This window comes from Dipodomys merriami, unplaced genomic scaffold (genome assembly GCF_024711535.1).
Source record: "Dipodomys merriami isolate MVZ:Mamm:240054 unplaced genomic scaffold, mDipMer1.0.p SCAF_12, whole genome shotgun sequence".
NCBI classification, from domain to species: domain Eukaryota; kingdom Metazoa; phylum Chordata; class Mammalia; order Rodentia; family Heteromyidae; genus Dipodomys; species Dipodomys merriami.
Window position 1 is genome coordinate 42371998 of NW_027202493.1, and position 24038 is coordinate 42396035.

Genomic DNA, 24038 nt, shown 5'->3' on the forward strand with positions numbered 1-24038 from the left:
ATACTCTCAATTTTGCTTTTGAAAAAAAAAACTTCATTTTTTACTGAAAGGACTCTACTCTACATTGGTCCTATAACTGTCATTATATAAATGAATATTTGTAAGTTCTTAACTGCATAGATCAAGGGAGTAAGAAAATAGAGATAATCTGTTTTCATCCCAGATCTTTCATTGAGATGAGCTATTTTTCAAGGCTATGTTTCCTAGTAAGTACTCACACGCAAACCATAATATACAATGAGAAGTCATGTATAGGACTTGCCACGTACCATTCAATGTGCCAACTATTTAATAAATGATTTAATTTGCTACAAAAGAGAAATACTTGTAATAAAAGGTAGTACTAGAGTTTGAACTCAGGGTTTTGAACTTGCTAGACAGGCACTCTACTGCTGAGCCATACTTCTAGCTAAGATATGCTTATTTATTTATTTACTTACTTACTTTTTTGGGGGGAGTACTGGGGCTTGAATATAGGCTCTTGTCTTTTTTCTCAATGCTGGTACTCAAAGCTAGAGCCACAGCTCTACTTCTGGCTCTTTGGTGATTAGTTGGAGATACAAGTCTCACTGAATTTTTCTGCCTGGACTAGCTACAAATCCGAGATGATCAGATCTCAGCCTCCTGAGTAGCTAGGAATTAGAAACATGAACCACCAGCACTGAACTTGATACCCCCATTTATAATGAAGATCCCAAACTCAGAAGCTCATCCAAAAAGTGGTGGATGAGACTTGAATCTAAGTCTTCTAAATCTCATATTTCTGTCAAATAAAATTTTGTAGCTAGGAGCCATTGATTAGGACTGGACCCTGAAAACCAAACCAATATAGAACTTAATCCTAGTAGCTGAGCTGCAGTTAATTGCAGGATGCTCTGTAACCAATTGAACAATGAAGCTATCACCAACTCAGTTGTCTCTCTCCCTCACTTCTGTTTTCTGTAAATGTCAGATACATTGGGGTTGAGTTTTCAGAACCTGCTCGGGTCCTGGGAGCTGTGTGTTCTGCTTTTCTCTTGTTTCGTTGTGCCAACACTGTCTACTACATTTAATTGGTCAAAGGAATTTTCCCTTTAACATTCTACAATCTTTCTGGTTTCCCAACTGGCCTGCACTAATTATAATAAAAGTTCTGGATGACTGAAGCCAAGATACAGTCAACCATTATTAAGAGATTTATCTGCGGATTTAGCTTTTTTTTTTTTTTTTAAGTCTAGTAATATTTTTCCAGCAATAGAGCACAGTCACTGATGAGAAGTTTTTTTTTTTTCTGAAGAGAGATTGGAGGTACAAACTTTTATTTTTGCACATTCAATTGAGACAGATAGCTTTTACAGCTTCTTCAGGGCCTGTGTTCAACATATAAAAATATGAGACTATTCACAACTAGAACAGATTGTCTCAGACTAAAAAAATAACAATGACAATAATAAAACAATTTAAGATAGTGCACATTGTGACATCTTTGCTAATGAAGATGAGAATTACTGCAAAAATAGAATGCCTTTTGTAAATGCACCAGTGTCATGTCATGTCATGTCAACCTTTTCTCTTCCTTCCTTCCTTCCTTCCTTCCTTCCTTCCTTTCTTCCTTCCTTTCTTTCTTTCTTTCTTTCTTTCTTTCTTTCTTTCTTTCTTTCTTTCTTTCCTTCTTTCCTTCTTTCCTTCTTTCGTACATTACTGGAGATTAAACTCAGGGCCTCAAAATTGTGAGGCAAGCAATGTACTGCTTGAACCAGGCCCCCAAGTCTTGCTTTTCTTGTGTTTTCCAGATGGAACTTGCATTGCCAGGGTAGTCTCAATCTGTGATTATCCTACCTCTTTTTAAAATTAACGATATTATTGTATTTGTTTTCATTTCATCGTCATTTTATTTTTCCTTATTGTTTGATACAAGGTCTCACTAATGTAGTCCAATCTAGCTTCGAACTCATATTCTCCTGCCTGCCCTTCTGAGTGTTGGATTTCAGGTATGTATCACCATACCCAACTTTCTTTTTCTTTCCTTAGAGTGCATTTCTGACACATTGCTGAAAAGTCACAGAGATAGCTGGCATTTAATCTTACTATAATACTTGCATCAGTAATATTTATACTTAGGTTCGTTTGTCACAAAGTTGCTGCCATCTACTTCTGTGATAAGTCCCCACCTATCCTTAGTACACAAAGTTGTTGTTTTTTAAATTAATGAGCATTGACTTTATCTATTGAGTTGTTAACTTTTTCTCCATTAATTTGTTGATATAATAAATTATATAAACAGATTCTCCAATGTGAAACCAAGTTTGCATTTCTAAGTGAAATACAACTTGGCACAATAATGTCCAGTGCTGTTCCTGCTTTTACTGGATTCAGCGTGCCAATATGTTGTTGATGGTTTTTGCATTTATGTTTGTGGGTGAGATTGGCCTATAAAGTTTCTGTTCTCATATGTTTGTTTCATTTTGTAATGGAAGCAATTCAAACTTTCTGCATGAATTTGGGTGGAGTGTATTCCTTTCCCCATTCTCTAGAACAATCTAGCTATAAGATTCAGATGCTCTGCTCTTGGAATGTTTGTCCTGACGTTTTACCTTTAAATCATGCAGCACAATGTTTTCTCTGTGGGAAGATTGTCAGCTACACACTTTATTTCCTTAAGTGTTATGGTATGATTCCAGGTTGTTGTTTTTGGTGATGGTACTAGGGTTTGAACTCAAGGCCTGGGCACTATCTTTGAGCATTTTTGCTCAAAGCTAGCACTCTACCACTTGAGCCATAGCTCCATTTCTGGCTTTTTGGTGACTATTTGGAGAAAAGAGTCTCATGGACTTTCCTGCCTGGGCTGGCTTCAAACCACGATCCTCACATCTCAGCCTCTTGAACAGTTAGGATTACAGGAGTGAGCCACCTGTGCGGGGCCCTGATATTGCTCTTTCTTTTTAATTTTTAAAAATCCTTTTATAGTTATTATAAAGGTCATGTGTAGAGTGGCACAGCTTCATAAGTCAGGTAAGGAGCACATTTCTTTTTGCACAGTGACACCCCTTCCCTCACTCTCTCCCAGTTTTTCCTCCCGTCTCCCCCTCCCCCCGCCCGATATTTGTCTTGATTCCGTTCTGCTTGTCTTCTATTTTCAGAGAACACGGGCTGCAAAGCAAGAGCGCCCGCATGATGGGAACAAGGCATGCGCTGGGGGGCAGGGGACAGAACAGTGTCAACAGTTCTGGGGACTGTGACAGGAGCAGCCACTGAACAGGCTTTCGCTTCTATTTTGGACACTTGTCTATTTTAAGCCTGTTTGTGTTTCTCTGGAATCATTTCCGTATTGTCAGCCCGGGTCTGACTCTTCCAGCGCTGAGAGGCCCCGTGGGCGCCTGGAGCCGCCCCTCGCGGGGAGCAGGGGGTGGGGGTGGGGGGCCGAGGGGAAGCTGCTGCGTGGTCACCGCCTCAGACGGAGTCCCCCACACTGGAGACTCTTTCTAGAACAAATCTCCGCCAAAGCCTCACGCTGTGTTTGAACAACACAGGCCGTTCCCATACAAGTCCCCTGGACCTGAAAGAGAGTCACAGAGTAGATGAGCACATCCAGCCGTGGGATAGAACTTACCAGAATCGCCCTTCCTCTAACAGAACTGGGAAGTTGCAAATTACACACCAGACTCAGAACCTACCATTTCTGACATTGGACAACATACTATATGAAGACTGTGACCCCTGGGAAGAGGGGGGTCAGGGCAGGGGTACAGTACCATGGCCTAGGAAAGTGCTGGAGTCCAGCAGTCTCCACGAGGTAAAGAGGTAAAGACTGTGGACGGAGTGGGGAAGGTGAGGTAATCACCCTTGGTAGAATTTCTCAGTCCCCGGAGAGAAAGTTCCGGAAAAGTACATAGGTATTCCATTGCAGCTTTGGTGCAATATACATGTGTGAACTCTGTGGGGCTGACAGGAACAACTTCTGAATCAAGAACCATCACCAGAGCCCCCACGATTCACGTTGCCGGGCTCACTTAAGGGCCCTCGCACACAGAAGAGCGCTTGAGCGCAGAAAGCAGCAGAGCACCTGCCTAGCACGCGAGAAAAGCTCAGCCCTGGTAAGAGCACTGGAGAGGAGAGGGGTGGGGGCGTGGCTCAGAGGTAGAGCACTTGCCTAGAAAGCAGAGGGCCTTGAGTTCAAAACCCAGTGCCGTTCCTCCCCGCATCCCCCCCAAAACCCCACAAGACAAGTCCTCCCTCTGGATGGAGGAATGAGACAGGTCTTCTGGTCTGTATTAATTCACACACACACTCCTCCCATGAATGTGGCCTTGAGCGTGGTTAGCACAGGGGGCTTGAGACGCCATGTTGTACGTACGGTGGTTTGAGCGTGACCCATTCCCATGTCTGGACCTTAACCCCACAAGGCCGTCCTTGGGTGCTCGGGAGAGTGCCCTCAGGACTGGATTAATGCCTGTCCCCCAGGGGCTCTTCTTGGCTTAGTGACTACTTGTCTTGTGTAGTCTTGTTGTCTTGTGTTAGAAAGCGAGTCTACCCCTCCTGCTTTGTCCCCTTTCCATGTACCCAGTTGCTTTCAATCACGGTGGAAGGAGCATGGGTTCCTCGCCAGGCGTGGCTGTCTAATCTGCAACCTCCCAGCTTCCCAAACTAAGAGCCCACATAGCAGCTTTTCAAACCAAATGCCTCGCTCGAGGCACTGTGTTATAGAAACAGCAGACAGTCTGCGACATGTTCCATCATGTCCTTGATCTAGACTGTGCTGACTGTCCTTTGGGAATATTAAGATGCCCCACCCCCCATGGGGCTTGAACTCTGGGCCTGGGCGCTGTCCCTTAGCTCTTCAGCTTAAGGCAAGTGCTCTACCACTTGAGCCACTGCACCACTTCCAGTTTTCGGAGTGGTTTATTGGAGATAAGAGTGTCATGGACTTTGCTGTCCGGGCTGGCTAACCACAATCCTCAGATCTCAGCTTCCTGAGTAGCTAGGATGACAGGCATGAGCACCAATGCCCGGCTAAGATGCCTTCTCTGAAGCAGCCCATGCTACCAACCTTCACTGGAAATCCAGTTCCCCCAGCCCTCCCAGGCGAGAAACAACATGGTAGGGCACTTGGTAGTGACGTGTGTTTTGCTTTATTGAAATTCATTCTTACAAAAGGTCTGATATATTTTAGGCCAGGCCTAATTTCCTTTAGTCCCTGAAATACAGGTTCATGGTCATTTCCATGTCCTCTTAGGTAGATATGTAAACTAGTCGACTTTTATTCTTTAAGATTCAAACACTTTTCAACACTGTTTTTATCTGACATAAAGCAACGTGTGTTGTGCCAAGAGAAAACTCCACCACATAAGAAAGCTGCATGGGCTTCATTCTTGGAGTAACTGGATTGTGTACCGAAACTGGGACTGTTCATTGATAACTTTCCATCTTTAGTGGTTTTGTTTTCTTATCACAAACTTGCAATGTGCTAAGCTAGGTTTTAAAGAGTGCTATGTTGATAAATGCATACATAGGGGGCTCTGGAAGATGCCTGAGTACATGCGTGCTATGTAGACACAGCAGTCGGTCAAAAGGAAAGTCTCTGATCATTAGGACAGTGGTGAGTGAAAAGCATATTGGCAACAAAGGATATTGGCTTAGTGGTGAGCCACAACCTTTGCTGGACTTCGCTTGGAGGGCCCAGTCTCCCTGTCCCTGGGCAAGAAGATGATAGGACAGGTGACCTGACCCCAATAGGACAAGTGATCATCTGCCCCAAGCCTGACCGTGAGTTCATGATCCCCCTGACCCCCCTCCCATCATTACCTCCCCAGTGTGAGAACACACAAGGCCCAGCTCAACCTCCTTTTTGTATAAACAACAGAAAATGATTTCTCTGTCCCCACAATGAGGGGAGGGGTGCTGATCAGAAACATATGGAGGCCCATGGTCCTTCACTCCCCTCAGGGGGCCCAAGGACTCCTGGCTGGCTTCTACCCCTTTAGGATCCATCAGGACTTGTGTTCCCAGACCCCAGGGGCACACCTTAGGGGGCCTGGAAGGTGCACTATCTCTGCCTGCCAACACAACTGAGACACAGGCCACTAACCTGTACAGCTCAATGAACAAGCATTGAACTCAGCCTTCCACGGAACCCACCCGATCCGCTCTCCTTCTATGTGGACACTTGACCTGGAAGTCCTGTGTCTGGCACTCATATAGAGCGTGAGTGTTTAGAGGATGCACTGTTCTCATCGCCCGTGTCTCTTGCCCAAGGGTGTCGCTCAGGCCTGGCAAGGACATACTACGGTTCTGGTAGGAATTGAGTGTCAATCATTCTCAGTCTTCTGACTTGGAGGCCAGGCAAATGGGCCAGGTGTGTGTTACGTGGAGGCGGGGCCGCACCTTGCCTGCCTGCCTGACATGACTCGTAGCAACACAGCAAAGTGGACAAAGGGTTGTAGCACCCAAGATACTATTTAGCACAACATGGTGGTTATTCAATTAAGCTAGCTTCACTCCCTTTCTCCAGCTCCGGCTGGATTTCCGCACTCCCCTCTGGCTCCTCCTCTCTGTCCCGGCCCCAAACTAACATAGCCTGAAGAGGCAGAGTTACAGAGGAGAAATGGAGCTACTCAGGACTTCCTCTTCTTGAGGAGGCATGTATTGAAACTCTTGGCCTAACTGAGACTTGGGAATTCATCTGGAGTAAATGATCACAATACCTCCCATCCCACCGCTCCCTCTCCCTCCGCTGTCTCCTGGCCCTCCGTCTGTAACCAGAAGATCAAAGGCAACGTGGACACTGAAGAGCTCTGGATGGCGGTTCACAGCGGAGCCAGCTGGTGTCCCAGCTGGCCAGGGAGCCCTGGCGGCAGGGACGGGCAGGCAGTGGACCCCAGAGAGCACTTGCGATCTAGGGGCTGGAAGGAGGGAGAGAGAGAGAGGCCCCCACAGTCCTGGAGAGGGCTCTGGGGGCAGGAGGTGCTGGGCTGGGCAGAGGCACGGCGGGTGCTCCCCAGCCGTCCCCCTGACCCACGGCCCGTGGCAGGGCTCATCTCAGTGTCTGTTGCACGTCACGCCAGCATCCTCGGCATGTCCACAGTTTGTCACCCCCCACTTGGAGAAGCTGCAGCGGAAGATGGTGTCCTCCGTGCCCTTGCAGGCCACATCATCCATCCAGATCCTTCCGGTGCCTGTGGAGACAGGTCAGCAGCGCCTCTCAGCAGGGATGCAGGAAGGGGGGAAGAGAGAACCCTCCCGTGACTCTCCTCAGCCCGTGTCCGCCACTGGCCCGGCAGGCACTGTCAGGGGCTTCCGTCTGCCCTTCCCATCCCAACAAGAACCCATCCTCACTTCTAGGCCCAGTTCCTTGTGAGCGGGATAATAGTAATAATTGCTTGTGATGATAGTTAGGGGCGTTCTGCATCAGGCATCTTATACAGTTCTCTCCATGGCGCTTTGCAGTGGGAACTAATGAACCCATTTTATAGGTGGAAAACAGAGGCTCAGAGAGAAAGGGGTGAAAGGTCACTCAGCGTATAGCTGGTGGAATCAGATTTCAGACTCTTGCTGCCTCCCAGGCTCCCATTTTGTGAGAGATCCTTCTTAGTTTTTGAAGTATCGTAGTTTTGCTTTTTGTTTGTTTGTTTGTTTGTTTTTGGGTCCAGTCATGGGGCCTGAACTCTGGGCCTGGGCGCTGTCCCTCAGCTCTTCAGCTCAAGGCTAGCACTCTACCACTTGAACCACAGCGTCACTTCTGGCTTTTTTTTTCTGCTTATGTGGTGCTGAGGAATCAAACCCAGGGCCTCATGCATGCAAGGCAAGCACTCTACCATGAGCCAGCTTCCCAGCCCCGAGGTATGGTAGTTTTTTCCACTAAAAATATCTTCTAGTAGTTGTACTAAGGGGTTTCAATTCAGCATATCAGTTTATGAGTTCAATACATTTTGATCAATGTTACCCCTTTGAGATATGGTATCTGGAAGCTGATAAAGACCGAATCAAGACCTAGCCCCAGTGCCCCAGAGCCCAGCTGGTTAGCACAGGCTTCCCTTCAAATTGTATGGGTTTTAATAACATTTCTTCTTCTTTTTTTTTCTGCTTATGTGGTGCTGAGGAATTGAACCCAGGGACTGATGCATGCAAGGCAAGCACTCTACCACTGAGCCACCTTCCCAGCCCAGTTGTATGGGTTTTAAACTAGATAGTCCAGTGCTATGAGCCCAGAACGGGGTTCTAAAGTAACAAGGCATCCCACAATTTAACATTAGAACATGATAGATATTCAAGGATCGGCAAGGACCTCCCTAAGCCATAATTAGTCCCCCAATCAGTAGCTTCACCTGCAGCCAGCCCTGCTCACTCGGCTCTGAAGGAGACCCACCATCAGTCTGGAGCCACACACGGAGGATGTGGTGCTCTAATTGGCCTCCCAGGATGGCAGCTAAGCCCTGAATGGCATAAATTGGCACTGAGGTCCCCTGAGGAGCACCAGGGCATACAGGCAGTTGGCTGAGCCCCCACAAGCCAATAGGGAGGGCTTATGGGAGTAGAGGAGGGAGTGGACTGTGTAGGAACTAGGCACTGATGGGCATCGGCGGCTCTCTGGCTCTGCTTGGCCCCTTTGCCTGGAGCGGGTTCAGGAGTCCTCTGGAAGAACAACTGAGCTCCAAGATGCCCATAGAGGCTGTAACCTTGCCACTGGGTCTGCAGTGCTTGTTAGAAATGCAGAGGTGAGGGGCCCTGCTAAGCCTCACTGAGCCAGAATCTGCACGCCCAGGCTGGGCCTGGCCGCTGGAGATGCTCAGGCACAGAGACAGAGGCGGAGCTTTGCCCCAGTCCAGAGTGGTCACTCCCCAGTCCCAGCGCCCCCTGGAGGTGAGTGGGACTACTTCAGTTTTCAATCTGAGAGGGGTGGCTCAGAATGGGGGGCTTCCAGTACTAAAGCCTGGTAAATTCTGGGCAAACTGGAGCAGTGGGTCACCCCAGCACTTCCATTGGTTAGGTTTTTAGCTTAGGACCACAATGTATTTGAAGGTCATCAACTGAGTTCCAACATCCAAGAGGGTATGAACCTTAGCAAGTCAATAGGCTGATGCTTCCTGTGTGGGAATGCTTTTGAATTCACCCACGTTTCCCTACCTTCAAGCACCAACTCTCCAGCTTTGTCTCCCAGCAGCTAAACACCTTCTCCCTCTTTTCTGGTGGAATTGTTGGAACTTTGCAACCCTTAAATGCTGTCACTCCTTTTCTCTAGACTTGCTAGGTAAGAAAATCCCTTTTCAAAGATGTCAAGCGGACATCTAAGCCCCAGAGGTATTGACTGAGTCTGTGGCACCAATATGGTGGCTCAGATGTGTTCTGTCTGTGGAGATACTGTCACAGGATGGCAGGGCGGGGAAGCTGGAGCAGAGTAGGGAGGAGAGGCCCCTGGCCACCATTCTCCAGGACCCGACTTCACTCAAGCCTCTCCCTGGCTCCTACACAATATGCCCTTTGAAGCACAGTAATAACTCACAGATTAAACATCTCCTGGAAAACACATCAATTCGCAAATTACCCAGGAAAAGGCCTGGGGCTCAGGAGCTCTGTGGGATTAGTCACACCCAAAGCAAATAAAGAGGCAAATAAAAGAGACTAACAAATAAGGAACAGGCCCAGGTTACAAGGCCCAAATGCTCACATATAGAATCTGGAAACTCCAAGCTCTTGCTGGTATTTAGCCAGGAAGTTCTGGCCTATGTCCAGCCATGAAAAGGCCAATAAACTGGGAAGAGTCATTCAACGAGCAGCTTGGACTCTTTAGTTCCAAGACATAATCGGGTATCCCCAAAGGGCTGAGGAGCTGGCCAGGACCTCTATCCTCATCCTTTGGCTCAGAAAGCTCGGAAGTGCCCTGGAGACCCAGACGCTGATTATCTCTGAGCTTGTGAGCTGACCTGAGGGCAAACAGAGGATGCGTGGCACGCATCCTCCCTCCTTGAGAGGACTTGATTGCCAGCTTAAGAGAAATAACCAGGGTAGAAGAGTAGACTGGCTGAGAAGGGTCTCTCGCACCTGAATGCTCATCTGCACGGCATGGCTCATCCTGACTAGCTCTCCCAGGTGGGGTCAGCAGAGTGGGTAAAAGCCTGGACATCTGAGCCGCTTTTTCTCGGCCTTGCCATTTGTTTGCTGTTCACCCAACTTCTCTGTCCCTCTGTCTTCTCATTGAGACACTGGGGATGATGTGTATTTCCTAGTTCTGTACGGGTTAAATGAGCCTGCCTGGCCCAGATTGAGAGCTGCGTATGTGTTCGCTAACAGCAACATGAAGAAAGCATATTTGCAGGGATCTGGAGAGCTGTCCAGCGGGTGATAGGGGGCTGGGAACGAGGGTGAGTTGGGGAAGTTGGCAGGGGAGGAGATTTACATTCAAGGAAAGGCAGACTGTCCGCAGCCAGAACCATCTAAGGGACACCGGTGCGTTCAGCACAGCCTGCGCCTCGCAGAGGCTGGGGGTCACTTTGCAGAATCACCAGGCCAGGCCGGGGACCCACAGACCCCTCCACCTCCCTGCAGGCCTTACCTTGCCCGAAGCGCGCCGTGCGGTGCACCTCCTCTGCGCTGCGGAAGCCCAGCATGCGGCACACCACGTCCCCGTCCTTCTTGTCCCAGCCGTCGTCACACACGGTGCCCCAGCGCCGCTCGTGGTACACCTCCACGCGGCCCTCGTGCGGGCCTGAGCCGTTCACCAGGCGGATGGTCATGGCGTCCAGGCCACCTGTGGGGCGGCACTGTCACTCTCCGGCTGACACCCCGGCGTTCTCGCTCTCTGACTCTGACTCTCTTCCTGTCCAGGGAGGAGGGAAGAGAGGGCTGGGGTCCCAGCCATGAGCTCAGGGGAGGTCGCTCCTGTTCTTGGCCGCCTTGCACGGGGAGGCCGAGAACAGAGCCACAGGGCAGGGTCTGTGCGTAGAATGACAGGAGGACGTTAGGGCTTCTGGAGCAGGTTGGGCGGCATTCAGGGTGTAGGTCATGGGAACTGGAAAAGGCTGAATGTGAGCCTGGACTCAGCTTCTCTGCCTACGTCTCTCCATTCCTCAACTCACCTAGATAACTAAATGACTGACAGTGTATCAGAGCAGTGGATATAACCATACCACAAAGGCTCCACCGTCACGGAGCTCACACTTTATTGGGGGGAACTAACAAAAAAGCTGGTAAACATGTAATGATAAGTGCACATCTGGGAACTGAAGAAGGGAGCAGAGAGAGAGAGAGAGAGAGAGAGAGAGAGAGAGAGAGAGAGAGAGAGAGAGAGAGAGAGAGAGAGAGAGAGAGATGTCATCTTTGAAGATGGACCTGGATGGAGTGTGAGGGGAGGGGAGGAAGATTATGGATTCCTTCACTCTGAAAACCTCCTGTCTGTACACTGGCCCAACTTTTCTTCTCCTTTTAAACTCAAGTTAGAAAGCCTTCCCTGGTCCACACACCTCGCCAGGACCCCTCTTCTAGACATAATTATTCCTTCGCATCGTAATCGCCTTGTATTCTCTCACGATACCAGGAACATCCAAGGACCACATGCGTGCTCCTGTGCCTGGCACCCTGAGATGCCCACTCCGCAAATGAAGGCGTGCAGATGTGGACGAACTCACTAGTCAATAAAGACCCTGATATAGTCCTGTCAAGTGGACACAATCCCAAGTCTAGACTTGGGGCAGCAGGGGGGTGGGGTGTGTGAAGAGTCCACCATCAGGACGTCACCGAGCCCTGGCACCCTCTTGATGACATCACAGTCCCTTTGATCACCCATTGGCTTCTCCAAATGAGCAAACAGGAACGTGGCCTGTCATGATTCAATAGATGCCGGAGGAAGTCCGGACGATGTCACTTTGGATGTTGACATTCTGAAATTCCCAGGAGGTTTCAATGTACATGGAAGTAACAGAAGAATATTTGGAAACAAGACAATTTCCAAAAAAAAATTGGAAACATGTGGTAACCATAATTATGGGACTCGGCATCACTGGCAAGGATGTCTCTGGCCTGTGGCCCAAATAATCCTCCTGCACCAGGCAAAGTCCTAACTCTCGAGCAGTGCCCCCCTCCCTCAAGCTAGCACACTGACTTCAGGGGCTAAAAAGAGCTGGAGGAGTACGGGGGGAAGGGGCCACTAGAGATGGGGTTTGGCAGGGCTGGAAGAGATGTGACGCCACTCATCAAATATCGAGCTTGTTCCCTGCTAGCCAGCCAGTCCCCAAGGGGTCAACTTTTACTCTGGACACCTTATCACCCTCCCTTGAACTCATTCAAACCAGATGGCATGTTTCATCTTTACAGAATCTTCTAGAATGTAGCCATCGCTGTGTGTCTTACATTTGTTCCCCCCCAACCCCTTTAATGAAATCCCTTTTAACAAAATTGCTACCCACTTGGGAAAGCATAGGCTAACTTTTAACCAATTTGTGACATAGACTGTCCCAATTCAGGGGCTCAAGACAGTCTAAAGGGCTATTCCTCGAAGCCTGTCCCCAGCCTGCTTCACCCCTGCATTCAGTAGTCCCTTTCCTAGGCTCAAGGGTTTGAGCCCTCCCTCGCTCTGCAGCATACTTGGAGACTTGGGGCAAATCACCCAACACAGCTACTCGCGCTCTCTAGGCGGAGCCAGACGTCATGAATTGCTCCAGGTTTGGGTTTCTGTGGGTAGAAGGTTTCAACGCAGCTTTTTGCCAGGAATTTCTGCCCCCGGGCAAAATTTTTCCACTAAGCAAACACCCTATACTTCATGCGTCAGACATGGTGTCTGAGGAGGCCTCGGCTGATTTGTGACAGCTCCCCCTCCCCCACCTCCTTCTAGTCCAAGGACCTCCTTCCTCAGCTGCCCAACTGGAGAGGGTCTCTGAAGGGCAGGTGGGGAATCTGGAATTAGGGAGGTGACAGGAAATGGAAGGCAGAGTTCTGGATTACATGAAGCACAGGCACTCCTGGGCCCATAGCAAGAATTGATGGTCCAGTCCAAGGGCAAAGGGCACAGATGTCCCATGAGCAAGGCAACCATGCTCGGGAGACTGCAGCCTCGGCCCTTAATAGCTGCTCTCTGCTGAGTGGAGGCCTGGAAAGTCCTTCCCAAATAGTCCTAGGCTAGCCATGTGCCCACCGCCCATGTAGAGATCTGATGTGGATTTGGGGAGATCACCCTGAGTGAAGAGAATGTCACACTCTTCCTCTTGGTCTGCTCCCCTGGTCTGGACTAGAGACCACCTGTCCACGTGACCACAGCTGGCCAGTGGAGAGGACAGTACTGACCACAAGGCTGGTCCCACCCAGCTCTGTCAACACAGGAATGGCCACCTGCAGCCTTCCAACTCTTAGCTGAAAACCCAGGGTTAATGGAAAGCCAGTTGGGGGCTACTGACCAGATTTCTGAAGACTGAAAGGTAAGGGCTGAGGTTTGAAGCCAGCCCAGCAGGAAAGTCTGTGAGACTCTTATTTCCAATAAACCAGCAAAAAGCTGAAAGTAGAGATGTGGCTCAAGTGGTAGAGTACTAGAGTAGAGTAGAAAAGCTAAGGGCACAGGACAAGGGGCAGTTCATCCCAATCTCCAGCCCACAGGTCTTCTAGCAACCTATGCCCATCCCTAGTAGAGACATGGAGGTATCTAGGGAGCCAGTTCTCAGTTCCTCTTTTCCCTGCTCCCTCAGGATTGCCCAGGACCCTTCAGTTGAGAGAGGAAAGGTAACTTTTATACAGTGAAACAAGACAACATCCTCAAATCAAAGCTAAGCACAGAAGCATCAGTAGTTGGTTTTTTCTGTGAGGCTTAAGAAGGAAACAGCTGGTGCTGGTAGCTCACGCTTATAATCCTAGCTACTCAGGAGGCTGAGATCTGAGGATTGAGGTTCAAAGCCAGCCCTGGCAGGAAAGCCCATGAGACTCTTATCTCCAATTAACTACCAGAAATCAGAAGTGATGCTGTGGCTCAAAGTGTAGAGCACTAGCCTTGAGCAGAAGAGCTCGGGGACAGTGCTCAGGCCTTGAGTTCAAGCACCACGACTGATGAAAGGAGGAGGAGGAGGAGGAGGGAGAAGAGGAGGAGGAGGAGGAGGAGGAGGAGGAGGAGGAGGAGGAGGAGGAGGAGGAGGAGGAGGAGGGAACAGATGCATGGAACCCAGCTCTTACAAGCCAAAGAGACAATCTTTTCATGCCATAAGTTTTCTGGTGCATCAGTGTTTCTCATCTCTGCTTTCTACCTGGCTCTCCGACCTACTGAACTGACCTGGCCCATTACCCAGGGTGCAACTGGCATGGATGGATGGCCCTTGTCCACATCCCTACAGTTCACAGGGCCTACTTCTTCTCCCTGGCCTACTTAACTGGCCTTGCCAATTACCCAGGATGCAGCTGGGATGGATGCTTTGGCCCTGGTCCACACCCCTGCAGCTGGCCCAGGTCTTCCAGAGCCTGACCTAGTTCCCCAGTAAAGAAGGTGGGAATGAGACACGCGGGATCTGGGCACGGACTGGGTGAGGAAGCTTTGCATTCTCCCAGGACCTTGCTGGTAATGACTTGTGTGAACTTAGTTGTGGGCTACAGATGTCCCATCACTTGTGCACAGAGCTATTTTAGTTAACAGTGACACAATCCCTAGGCTTGTCCAATCATCACAACTGATGGAGAAGCATAGAATTTGCCAACTGGCAGAGACTTGGAGGTGACATCGTCTAAAGTTTTGTGTGGCATATGAGGACCAGAGAGCCGGAGAGGCAAGGTGCTTTACGCAGGTCCCAGAGTGACGAGCCTGAACTTGACTTTCCGCCTCTGGCCTAACTTTCCATCACTACCTTCTTCTCTCCCCGAGCCCACTGCTCTTCCTGAGCTCTGAACAGAGTCCACTAATCTGCTTTACAATCTTGGTGACAATGGCTTTCTGTGGGAGCAGTTATATGAAAAGCAAGTACTTTAACTTTGAAACTGGAACACATCAAATTCGCAGAAACAATTGAGTTATCCTGAGTCTTCGGGAAGGATGGTCATGGCGGCAGTGTTCCGTGAAGCATGACTTTGCTGAGCCTGGACCAGAAGAGGAGCATGGCGGGGCCTCAGGTGGGAGGATGGACCAGCCTCAGCTCCTGGGGAAATCCAGTGATCCTGCCTTCTGTGCACTGACCTGGGGCGCTATGGATCTGGTAATTCTTTACACTCTCTTTATTGGTGCGTGTGCATTTGTTTTTCAATTACTCATTCAGTTATCCACCTGGATGGATGGATGCCGCCCCTGATGCCTTCCAGGATTGTTCCAGACACCAAGGACTTGCGCATACAGCACCATTGTCTTTGTCCTTGGGGGTCATCCTCACGTGGAGAATGCCCTCTACAGCATGTCACAGCCGACAGAGAACTTACAATTCCCAGAAAATGCCTCCAAGCAGAGACAAGAAATTGAGGTTAAGAGAGAGGAAGATGCTGAGCACCACTAGCTACTCAGGAGGCTGAGATCTGAGGATTGAGGTTTGAAGCCAGCCAGGGTAGAAAATTTCCCATAAGACTCATCTCCAATTAACCATCCCAGACTGGATGTGGCGCTGTGGCTCAAGTGGTAGAGAGCTAGCCTCGAGTACCAAGAGGCTCAGGGACAGCACCCAGGCCCTGAGTTCAAGGCCCACAACTGACAAAGAGAGAGAGAAAGAAGGGCGGGGAGAGAAAAAGAAGAAGGAGGAAGAGGAGGAGGAAGAGGAGGAAGAGGAAGAAGAGCGGGAGAATGAGGAGGAGGAGGAGGGGAAGAAGAGGAACAGGAGGAAGAGGAGGAGGAGGTGGACAACAACAACAACAATAACCAGTAGCAGGAGCTGTTCTGGGAGGCCACCTGCTCCCTTCCTTCCCGTGCTGGCTACTTTCTACACTAAACCACCATACAGGGGAAGCTGGTGTGAACCCAGGAGGCCATGATAAGGCTTGAGTTCCCAGAGCTCTCTGCCTACAAGGGTTACGTGTACACCGCCTATTTCCCTTGGGAAGTGCCACGCCGACCCCAGTAGAGTCTGCTTAGCATGGGAAACCATCTATCAGACCATGATAGGGGCTTCGAGACCTATCTCTGAGTTTTGGGACTTCACCGAAGTCTACCTCAGAGAATGGGGCTTTACAGAAACCTATCTCCAAGTTTTGGGACTTCACCGAAGTCTACCTCGGAGAATAGGGCTTCTAAGAGGCCTACTCCTGGGAAAAGGCTGGCAAAAACCCCTGGAAAAGATGTGTTTCTGCCTATCTTTTCCTCATAAGAGTGCCTATTAATCTTTTACTGTTTCTACTGCTCATTGTACTTACTCATTGTCAACGTTCCCTTATTCAAAGCTCTTTCTTAAGAGTGTTGATGACTCCAATATCTGATGAGTGTCTTGAAAATATGACTAACTCACCAGAGTTAAGTGCTACCCTGAAACCCCTCTTATGGAGGCTAGTAGACAAGTTATAAGTAAATATAAAAGTATTGGGGGTTTCACAAAGTCACTCCAGCAGAAGGAATTGTAAGAAATTTACAAGAAGCTGTAGGCGCAGCTAGAACAGAAAGAATGTATGGCAATTGCTGAGATAACTACTTAGGAGAAAGAACTTCCTGTTACTCTCTTTCATTTGTTAAAAGACTTGCTAAATCTAAGTTTCCTTGGTGCTTACTATTAAAGAAGGAACAGGAAAGATATTAATGGGACAGTTAAGGCCTCTATAGAAAAAAGTATAGATCTAGGCCTCCGTGGTGCTTACTATTAAAGAAGGAACAGGAAAGATCTTAATGGGACAGTTAAGGCTTCTATAGAATAAAGTAGTGGTTAATTGGTGACAATCATCGAAACCAATTGTATTTCTTAAAAATAGAGGTAAAGCCGGAAACAAGTGCCTATCAGGCGACCAGCTGGTGACCGCCCAAGAATGAAGCCCTGCAGCAAGATTATGTAACCTTTTGCCCTTTCTTATGGAGACTTTTTGCTATAAAAGTTTGTTATCCTCTGCATTAAATCGCACTCAGCACTCAGCATCCACTCCTAATGTGTGTGAGTTGTCTGTTTGCCATCTCCCCGTCCTATTCCAGGTTCCTCCCCTAGGTATCCTCCGTCGTCCCCACAGAACCCGGTCCGCGGCAGGGAAGAGAGTTGTGTCTTATCAGTCCACAGTCCTCACGGCTTAGCGTTCTCCACAGCTGGCCAGGAGCATTGAACATGCCGTGGGTGATGAGGGACTGGAAGGCAGCTGGAAGGTCGTGTGCCTTTGAGGATGGGAAGCAGCAGAAAGCCTTTCTGAATGCCCCAGGACTCCTGACCCTCCCTCCAAATCTACAGGGCCTGGTGAACCAGCTATGCAGATAGAGGGGTAGAGTATCTTATCTCTTCTTTAGACACAGAATGCCATAAGAAAACCCAAGGCCATGCCACTAAGCACTTCAGGGTCAGAGGCAGACAACGTGGGTGCTGAGGTAAACCCCAAGTCAGTGGAGGGTTGGGCGAGATCAAGGAACATGGTTAGTGTTCTTTAAGCCTCAAAGACACAAGACACTGGCTTTCTCACTCCTTCCTGTCTTGCTGTCTGTATGGTTGAGATGATCAATAAGGAAAGAAGGGTTTTCCCTTGGCCAGCTCCCTACAGCCTTCAATCAACTAGGCCTCGACCTTGACTGATAAAGACTGGAACGCTGACAGTGGTCAGAAACATCCCTATGCTCTGGGATCCCCTCAGAGCCTTTAGAAGCGCCCGCCTGGGAAAACTCAAGGCTTCTTCAGAAACCTGAAGACAGGATCCCCATATCTCAGCTGGAATGGCAGTAGCCAGTTACCAAATCCAATTACCAAATTCCCCCCGGAGCCTCACTCCTGCCTTTTGTACCGTTTACTTCTCTGATGCTACTGAGCCCGCTTACAGCCCCGACAGCCCCTCCTTCTCCCTCTCCTCCCTACAAACCGAGGTTGAGCTCGGTTCATGCCAGATAGGCTTCCTACAGGAATAGTTACTGCTGGGTGAATCTGTCCTTCCATTGTAACCAGTGCCAGCTTTGTCTTTGCCCTCCGGTGGGGTCAGGTTGTGGCATCTGACCAGCCAGTCCAGCAGTGCGCTGTGCCCACAGCCTGTGGTTCTTCCTCAGGATTGAAAGGCCCCGAAGGATAGGTTGGGCTTAGGAATTCCGTCCAAGTCCATGTAATGAGAATTCTGGTGACCACCCAGACTCTCTCAAGAATGTGGGCTGGGGAATATGGAAGGCACTGAGTAGAATAAGAGCAAGACAGCTGCAAGTGGGGAGCACGGAATCAACAGGCCATGCTGGAGGAGGGACGCGAGAGCGATGAGCTTTACCTCTTAGGATGGGAGCCCCCAGAGTGGCTTTGGATTTCAACGGCCTTCTTATTCCAGGCTCTGTAAGGCCCAACTGTATAATGGGTCCTGGGCTCCCGAAGTCTTCCCAGAACCCATTTTTTGAGTTTCTTGTCTTTGCTACCAAGAAAACCTGAAGAGACCACCTATGAATGTCACATACCCACCTAAGGGTAGATGAGTGACCTGTGTCTGCCAGCTCTGGGGGTTTAGATGGAGGCTAAGGGCACCAAGGAACTTCCTACAGGGAAGAGAGCAGACAGGTGGATGGAGGCTCTGCCTCTGGACTGGGAAGCGGGGCTGGGATCCCACGCCACTGCTGGCCAGTGCCATCTCTGGACCCATGGACAGAATGATGATGGCAGGAACGACAGCACACGTCAAGGACTTGCCCATCTATGGTGGGCTGCCTTCCCCGTGAGCCCCCACTCCGGCTGGCAGGCAGTCTGCCTGGCAGCACGGGTGAGCGGGGGTCAACTTGGAAGATCTCCCTGCTGCTGAGAACAGCTTGCCTACCAACAGTCCTGGCAGAGTTGGGTGCCCCCAAAGCCTATCTGTTCAGAAGAGCCATGCTACCAGGGGCTCATGCCTCCAATTGGATTAGCCGCTGTTACACGTCCTCTCTCCTCCCCAGGCGAAGTTCCTGGCTCCTTAGCACACTAGGGGAGCCTCCGGCAGAAGCCTGGCTCCTGTTGTCAGCAACTTTCTACACAGTAATGCGAGCTGGATGTGACTTGTTAAGCAAGGCGGCTGTGGAATGGTCCAGGAATTCTATGCTAGGGTTGAGGCCACTCCCAGGCTCCCAGGGCAGACCTTTATAAATCTCTTAATATATAAGGATGCTCCTCTCCAAGCAAATATTGCTTTGCTCACTCTGGTTCATATCTATGTAGGAAAAGCAGGGCCCCAGACAAAGCAGGCTGGCTCTGACCCCAGATTCCCTGGCTTGGAATCCCTGAGCACCAGAATAGGAAGCAGGCTTGGGTGCTGACCTTGACCTTGAGATCTCTGATCACTCAGTACCACATAGGACAGCTGTTCATCCTGTCTCTGGGGACGGGAGAGATTTCACAGAATCTCTTAGGAATCCATCCCAAGATGTGAGAACGCATCTGGTTCTGTTTACTGGCCGCTGGCATCTATGGATGGCTCTGGTGTTTCTTCATCCAATGATTCCTTACCTTATTTATACTCCCGCTTTGAGTTTTGTGGCTACTATTGTATGCTGGGAGAAAGCTGGTGTAACTCTCTTTCTCCCAGAGCAACTAAGCCAAAGGCCTCACTACTCTACAGCCCAGTGAATCTAGAATGACCACAAAGTGGATAATGGCCACTGTCACTCAGGCTACCAGCAGGCTTTGTCTGTGTCTGGCTCCAAGCTTTCCTCAAACCCAACCTGAGTGGGGGAACAGGGAAGTAATAGGCCCAGAACAGCCTTATGATTTGACCGTGTCACACAGCGCTGCGGGGTCATCAGAGAAGCATGCAGGCCTCTGTTTTCCTAACTGTCAGGAGGAACACCACTAACACATGTCTAATAGGAATCCTCACCAAATATGAGTTGCTCTTCATCCCCTTCCAATAGCCCCATGGGGTCACAGTACTTTCTGACCTGAACATACTTCCTGATACAAAAGAGTCTTAGACTGCGGCTGGGAAGGTGGCTCAGTGGTAGAGCGCTTGCCTTGCATACATGAGGGTCTGGGTTCAATTCCTTAGCACCACATAAGCAGAAAAAGCTGGAAGTGTTGCTGTGGCTCAAGTGGTAGAGTACTCGCCTTGAATTGAAGAGCTGGACAGCGTCCAGGACCAGAGTTCAGGCCCCACCACCAACCAAAGAAAAAAAAAAATCTTAGACTTAAAGGCCTGGTTCTCAGTCCTGACCGAGTACCAGGAGATAGAAAAATCAGCCATGCCAGGGGAGACAGGGACATTTGAGCATCGTTTTGAGCCATTCACAAGGAGTCTTTCTGCAGAGCCTCAGCACTAGCTGAGGGGCCTGATCTGGGATCAAGCTGGAGCTACCGGACTCTCCCATTGCTGGGCCTTGCAAGGCACAGAGGAGTCACCTCGTCTGGAAAGGCTTTCCCAAGCCGTGCTTCCTGTCTCTGAGAAATAGTCCACGGCTCTTCCTCTCTGTGCCTCAATCATCCCCCTCCCATGCTAGGTGACGGTCATGTTGAATGAGTGTCTTGGTGAATGAATGGCTGGATGGGGCTCATACCACTTTGGAGGGCTCTAAGTATGGAACAGATCACTAAATAAACCAGGACCTGCCTCCGGAGGCCCCAGGGCCCAGGGAACATTGCTTCTAGAGAAAAGGAGGAAAACCCAAGCCATGCCTGGAATAGTGCAGCCCTTGATGTTTGTTTTTCCTGTCTTCCAGTCCCCCTGGCCAGAGCAAAACAAGAAGGAAGAAAGAAGGTTATGGAGAATAGAAATAAACACGCAGGGCTGGGGAACCGGGCCGTACATTTCTGCAGCTGCAGAGCCGGCCCCCAGGGATAATGTGGAACATCTGCCCATTAAGGAAGTTGAACTTTCCTTCTCTTGTAAAGAAAGAGCTCCCCATGCCCCCAGCCTGCCTGTAGCACCAGGACCTGAGCTACACACACTCACACCCCTGCCCCCCCCCCCACCAGCTTGGGTGACACTTCAAAACAGGAAATGTGATCCATATGAGAGCACAAGAGCCATCCCCAAAGCAAAAGACAGCATTTCTGGGCACTTTCCCAGAGGGCACCTTCGGGCTGGGGCTGGGCCCACCCGTGTGCTGTGGACATTCCCCTGGGTAAAATCCACTCGGAACTTCCTGTGGGACCTGGGATCCCCTCCAAGTATTCTCATTAGACAGCTCCCAGCTGGCCCTGCAGCCCTCCCTCAAGGTGATGCTACTGTGTGGAAGTTGAGGCTCCAGGTCACACGACAAAGTGCCCACAGCCGTGTCTCCTCTGAGTGTGTCTCTCTCTGTGGTCACGCATGGGTGCTGGAGGCTTTGCTGGGTAGAGGAGCAGCAGAAATATCTGAGGTGTCGCTGCTGGTGTCAGTTCCCACCTTCATCTCCCCAGCTCTACTGCACAGTCTTTGGAACTGAGTTTCTGTCCCTCTGATGTTGTTATTCCTGGCTGCCTGGTTCCTAGTAGCTGCTCACTAAAGATGTGTCTGGATCAAAAAATAAATGAAGTGCTTTCCAGCCCAGCCCAGAGTGGAGAGCTCATTCCACTGAGGGAAAGAAAGCGAATTGATAGTGATTGAACATGGTAGCCATTACACACAGCAGACATCCTGTGGCCCGTGAATGCCTTTCTTGTTCCAATAATGCTCTGGTTTCCATTCAAAACCCTGTATCAGTAATGAAGTAATGCTTTGTGTGTAATCGGGAGTGACCAATCAAATTCCACACTGGTGCATCATGGGACTTGACCAATTGGTCTTACTGCTGTGCTCATGCCCAGGGATAGAGACCAAAGAAGGAGCTAAGTCATCACCTGGACCATCACTGCTCAGTGGCGTACCAGGAGAATGAAGGAGGCATAAAGGCCACTTCCTCAGGGGCTTCAGGGCCCCTCTCAGTGGAGAGCCTATTCTGCTTTGGCCTCCAGTAGCCCAAGACCTCATTTACTGTGACATCGGGCAGATGTCATTAAAAGCTGGAAGCTGCATTCATAGGATTTGTGAGTGCACAGGTGAGCCCTCCCTTTCTCTTTCGCTCCTCCTGTTCCTTTCGAGAGGCAGAGAGAGGCCGGCTAGTCAACAGGCATTGAGGACAAGAAAGATGGGGAGGCCAGGAGACTGTGGTGCTGGTGGCTTGATTAAGCAGGCCTGGGGCCTCGTAGCCGCAGAGGAGGCACAGACGTTGACGGACCCATGGCTACGTGTTCAGGTTCTGTGTCCAGGCTCAGTGACTCTCCTGGACACGTCTTTCCCCAGTCTGCCTCGGACTCCCCCATCCCCATATTGTAAATCCTCAGAGGCGGGAACATCCCTGATCCAACTTGAGCTTTGCAACTCAGTAAATGACGGAAGCCACACACAGAATCGTTCTAGAACGTTAGTCGGCTCCTAGTGGTATGGGACTCAGCCTCTCCCTGAGGGAGATGGCAGTGGGGATGGCAGCTATGTGGCAACCCTGAACCGCGGGGAGGGGGAGGAGGGGGAGGGAGTCAGGGGCGGCGGGTAGCCCGCCGGCCACAACACCCACAAGACCTCCCCAAAGGCCACAGCTCTGCCCGCCTCTCGGTTCTTTCTTTCATCTACAGCCTCCGAGCAGCTCCCTCCTGTCCAGCCCAGGGGCTCTAAGTTCACCTGAAGCGGGCCCCTAAGGCCCTGGCCAGGTGTTTTCCAAGCACAGCTGTGAAGTTAAACGCCAGTCCACCTCTGGGTGAACCTGCGGCGCTCACACTGAGACAGAGCGCAGCAGCATCCATGGAGTCCCAAGCCTGTGTGAAATGCTTTCTACACAAGCAGCTCAGTCACGCTAGCTTGAATGTCCAGTTCAACTTCATCACAACTGGGAACTTGTTTTGTTGAAAAGCCACATCAAAGGCCCACGCGTAGATTCTTTGGTGGTTTTCAAGGCATTGTTTTTGCGGAAAATCCCACCCTCACCTCGGTTTTCTTTTTTTCGGTCTGGTCGTGGAGCCTGAACTCTGGGCCTGGGCGCTGTCCCTCAGCTCTTCAGCTCAAGGCTAGCACTCTACCACTTGAGCCACCGGCTTTTTTTTCCCTGCTTATGTGGTGCTGAGGAATCAAACTCAGGGCCTCATGCATGCAAGGCAAGCGCTCTACCACTAAGCCACCTTCCCAGCCCTCACCTTGGTTTTCTAACAGGGCAAATCTTCGAAACAGCTGCGTAAGTGCTGCGGAAGGATGGGCGCAGAGCCCTTGGGATGAGGTGGCAGCAGGCTGGTCTCGCACACCATGGGGATTGCAGAAAATTGGTTGGCCCCACCAACGGGATGGAGTTGCTCCATCAGCTTACAGTGCTAAGCAGCAGACCCTTCCAAGCCCTCTCCCGTCCCTGGCTGCTAACCCTGCATCAACATTCCAAATACCACTTCCTTTATTTTGTTCGCCAACTCGCCAGTCTTCTCAGGCTTTGCTCCTCGGTTCCTGCTTTTACTTAGCATGTATTTAGAACACAAATATCATCCGTTGTTTGATGACCTCTTAGCACTGCTCTATGAGGAAGAGTGGCTTTACTTCTGGCCTGGGTCCAGACTCCTGTCTCTCTTTGTCTGGTCTATGATGCTGAAAATACCCTTCCTTTGAGAGGAATTGAACATAACTAACTGAGCTACCTCTTAAGCAGCCCTACCCTCATTTGTCTACTTGGCTTGCTTACGTATTTGCTCATGTATGCATGTGTGTATGGTACCGGGGGAGTGAATTCAGGGCCTTACACTTTCTAGACAAGCTCTCCACCATGTGAGTCATGACTCCAGTCCTCAACCAACTTCTTAAAGGGATCAGGCCTTCCAAGGCTTCAGGCCCTCTTGAATCTGTGTAAAGACACCAAGTGAAGCTAACATAGATGACGCAACTGAGTGCTGTCTGTGTACCGCGAACTGAAACTCCCTGGAAGGGGCCACTAGGTACTTTCGGGGGAAAAAAAAAAGATCACCGGGTTTAAGCTTGGAAGGTTTAAGACAGAGTCTTGGCAAGCTGGAATGCCTTTAAAGACAGCAGCATGGAACAAGAGAGGAAAAAAGAAGTTGTAGCCAGGGAGACCAAGAGACTGG

General features: G+C 49.9%; 1 protein-coding gene across 1 annotated transcript in view; it reads right to left on the reverse strand.

Moving 5' to 3' along the window:
- Positions 1-5089: 5089 nt before the first annotated feature.
- Positions 5090-24038, reverse strand: part of Scara5 (scavenger receptor class A member 5) — an 80657-nt gene continuing 61708 nt past the window's right edge. Inside the window, exons 8-9 of the mRNA XM_070016738.1 lie at positions 10526-10720; positions 5090-7151 (exon numbers count right to left, since the gene is read on the reverse strand). Of these exons, the coding sequence (XP_069872839.1) occupies positions 7015-7151; positions 10526-10720 (332 nt within the window). The 3' untranslated portion in view covers positions 5090-7014. The remainder of the gene's footprint in view (positions 7152-10525; positions 10721-24038) is intronic.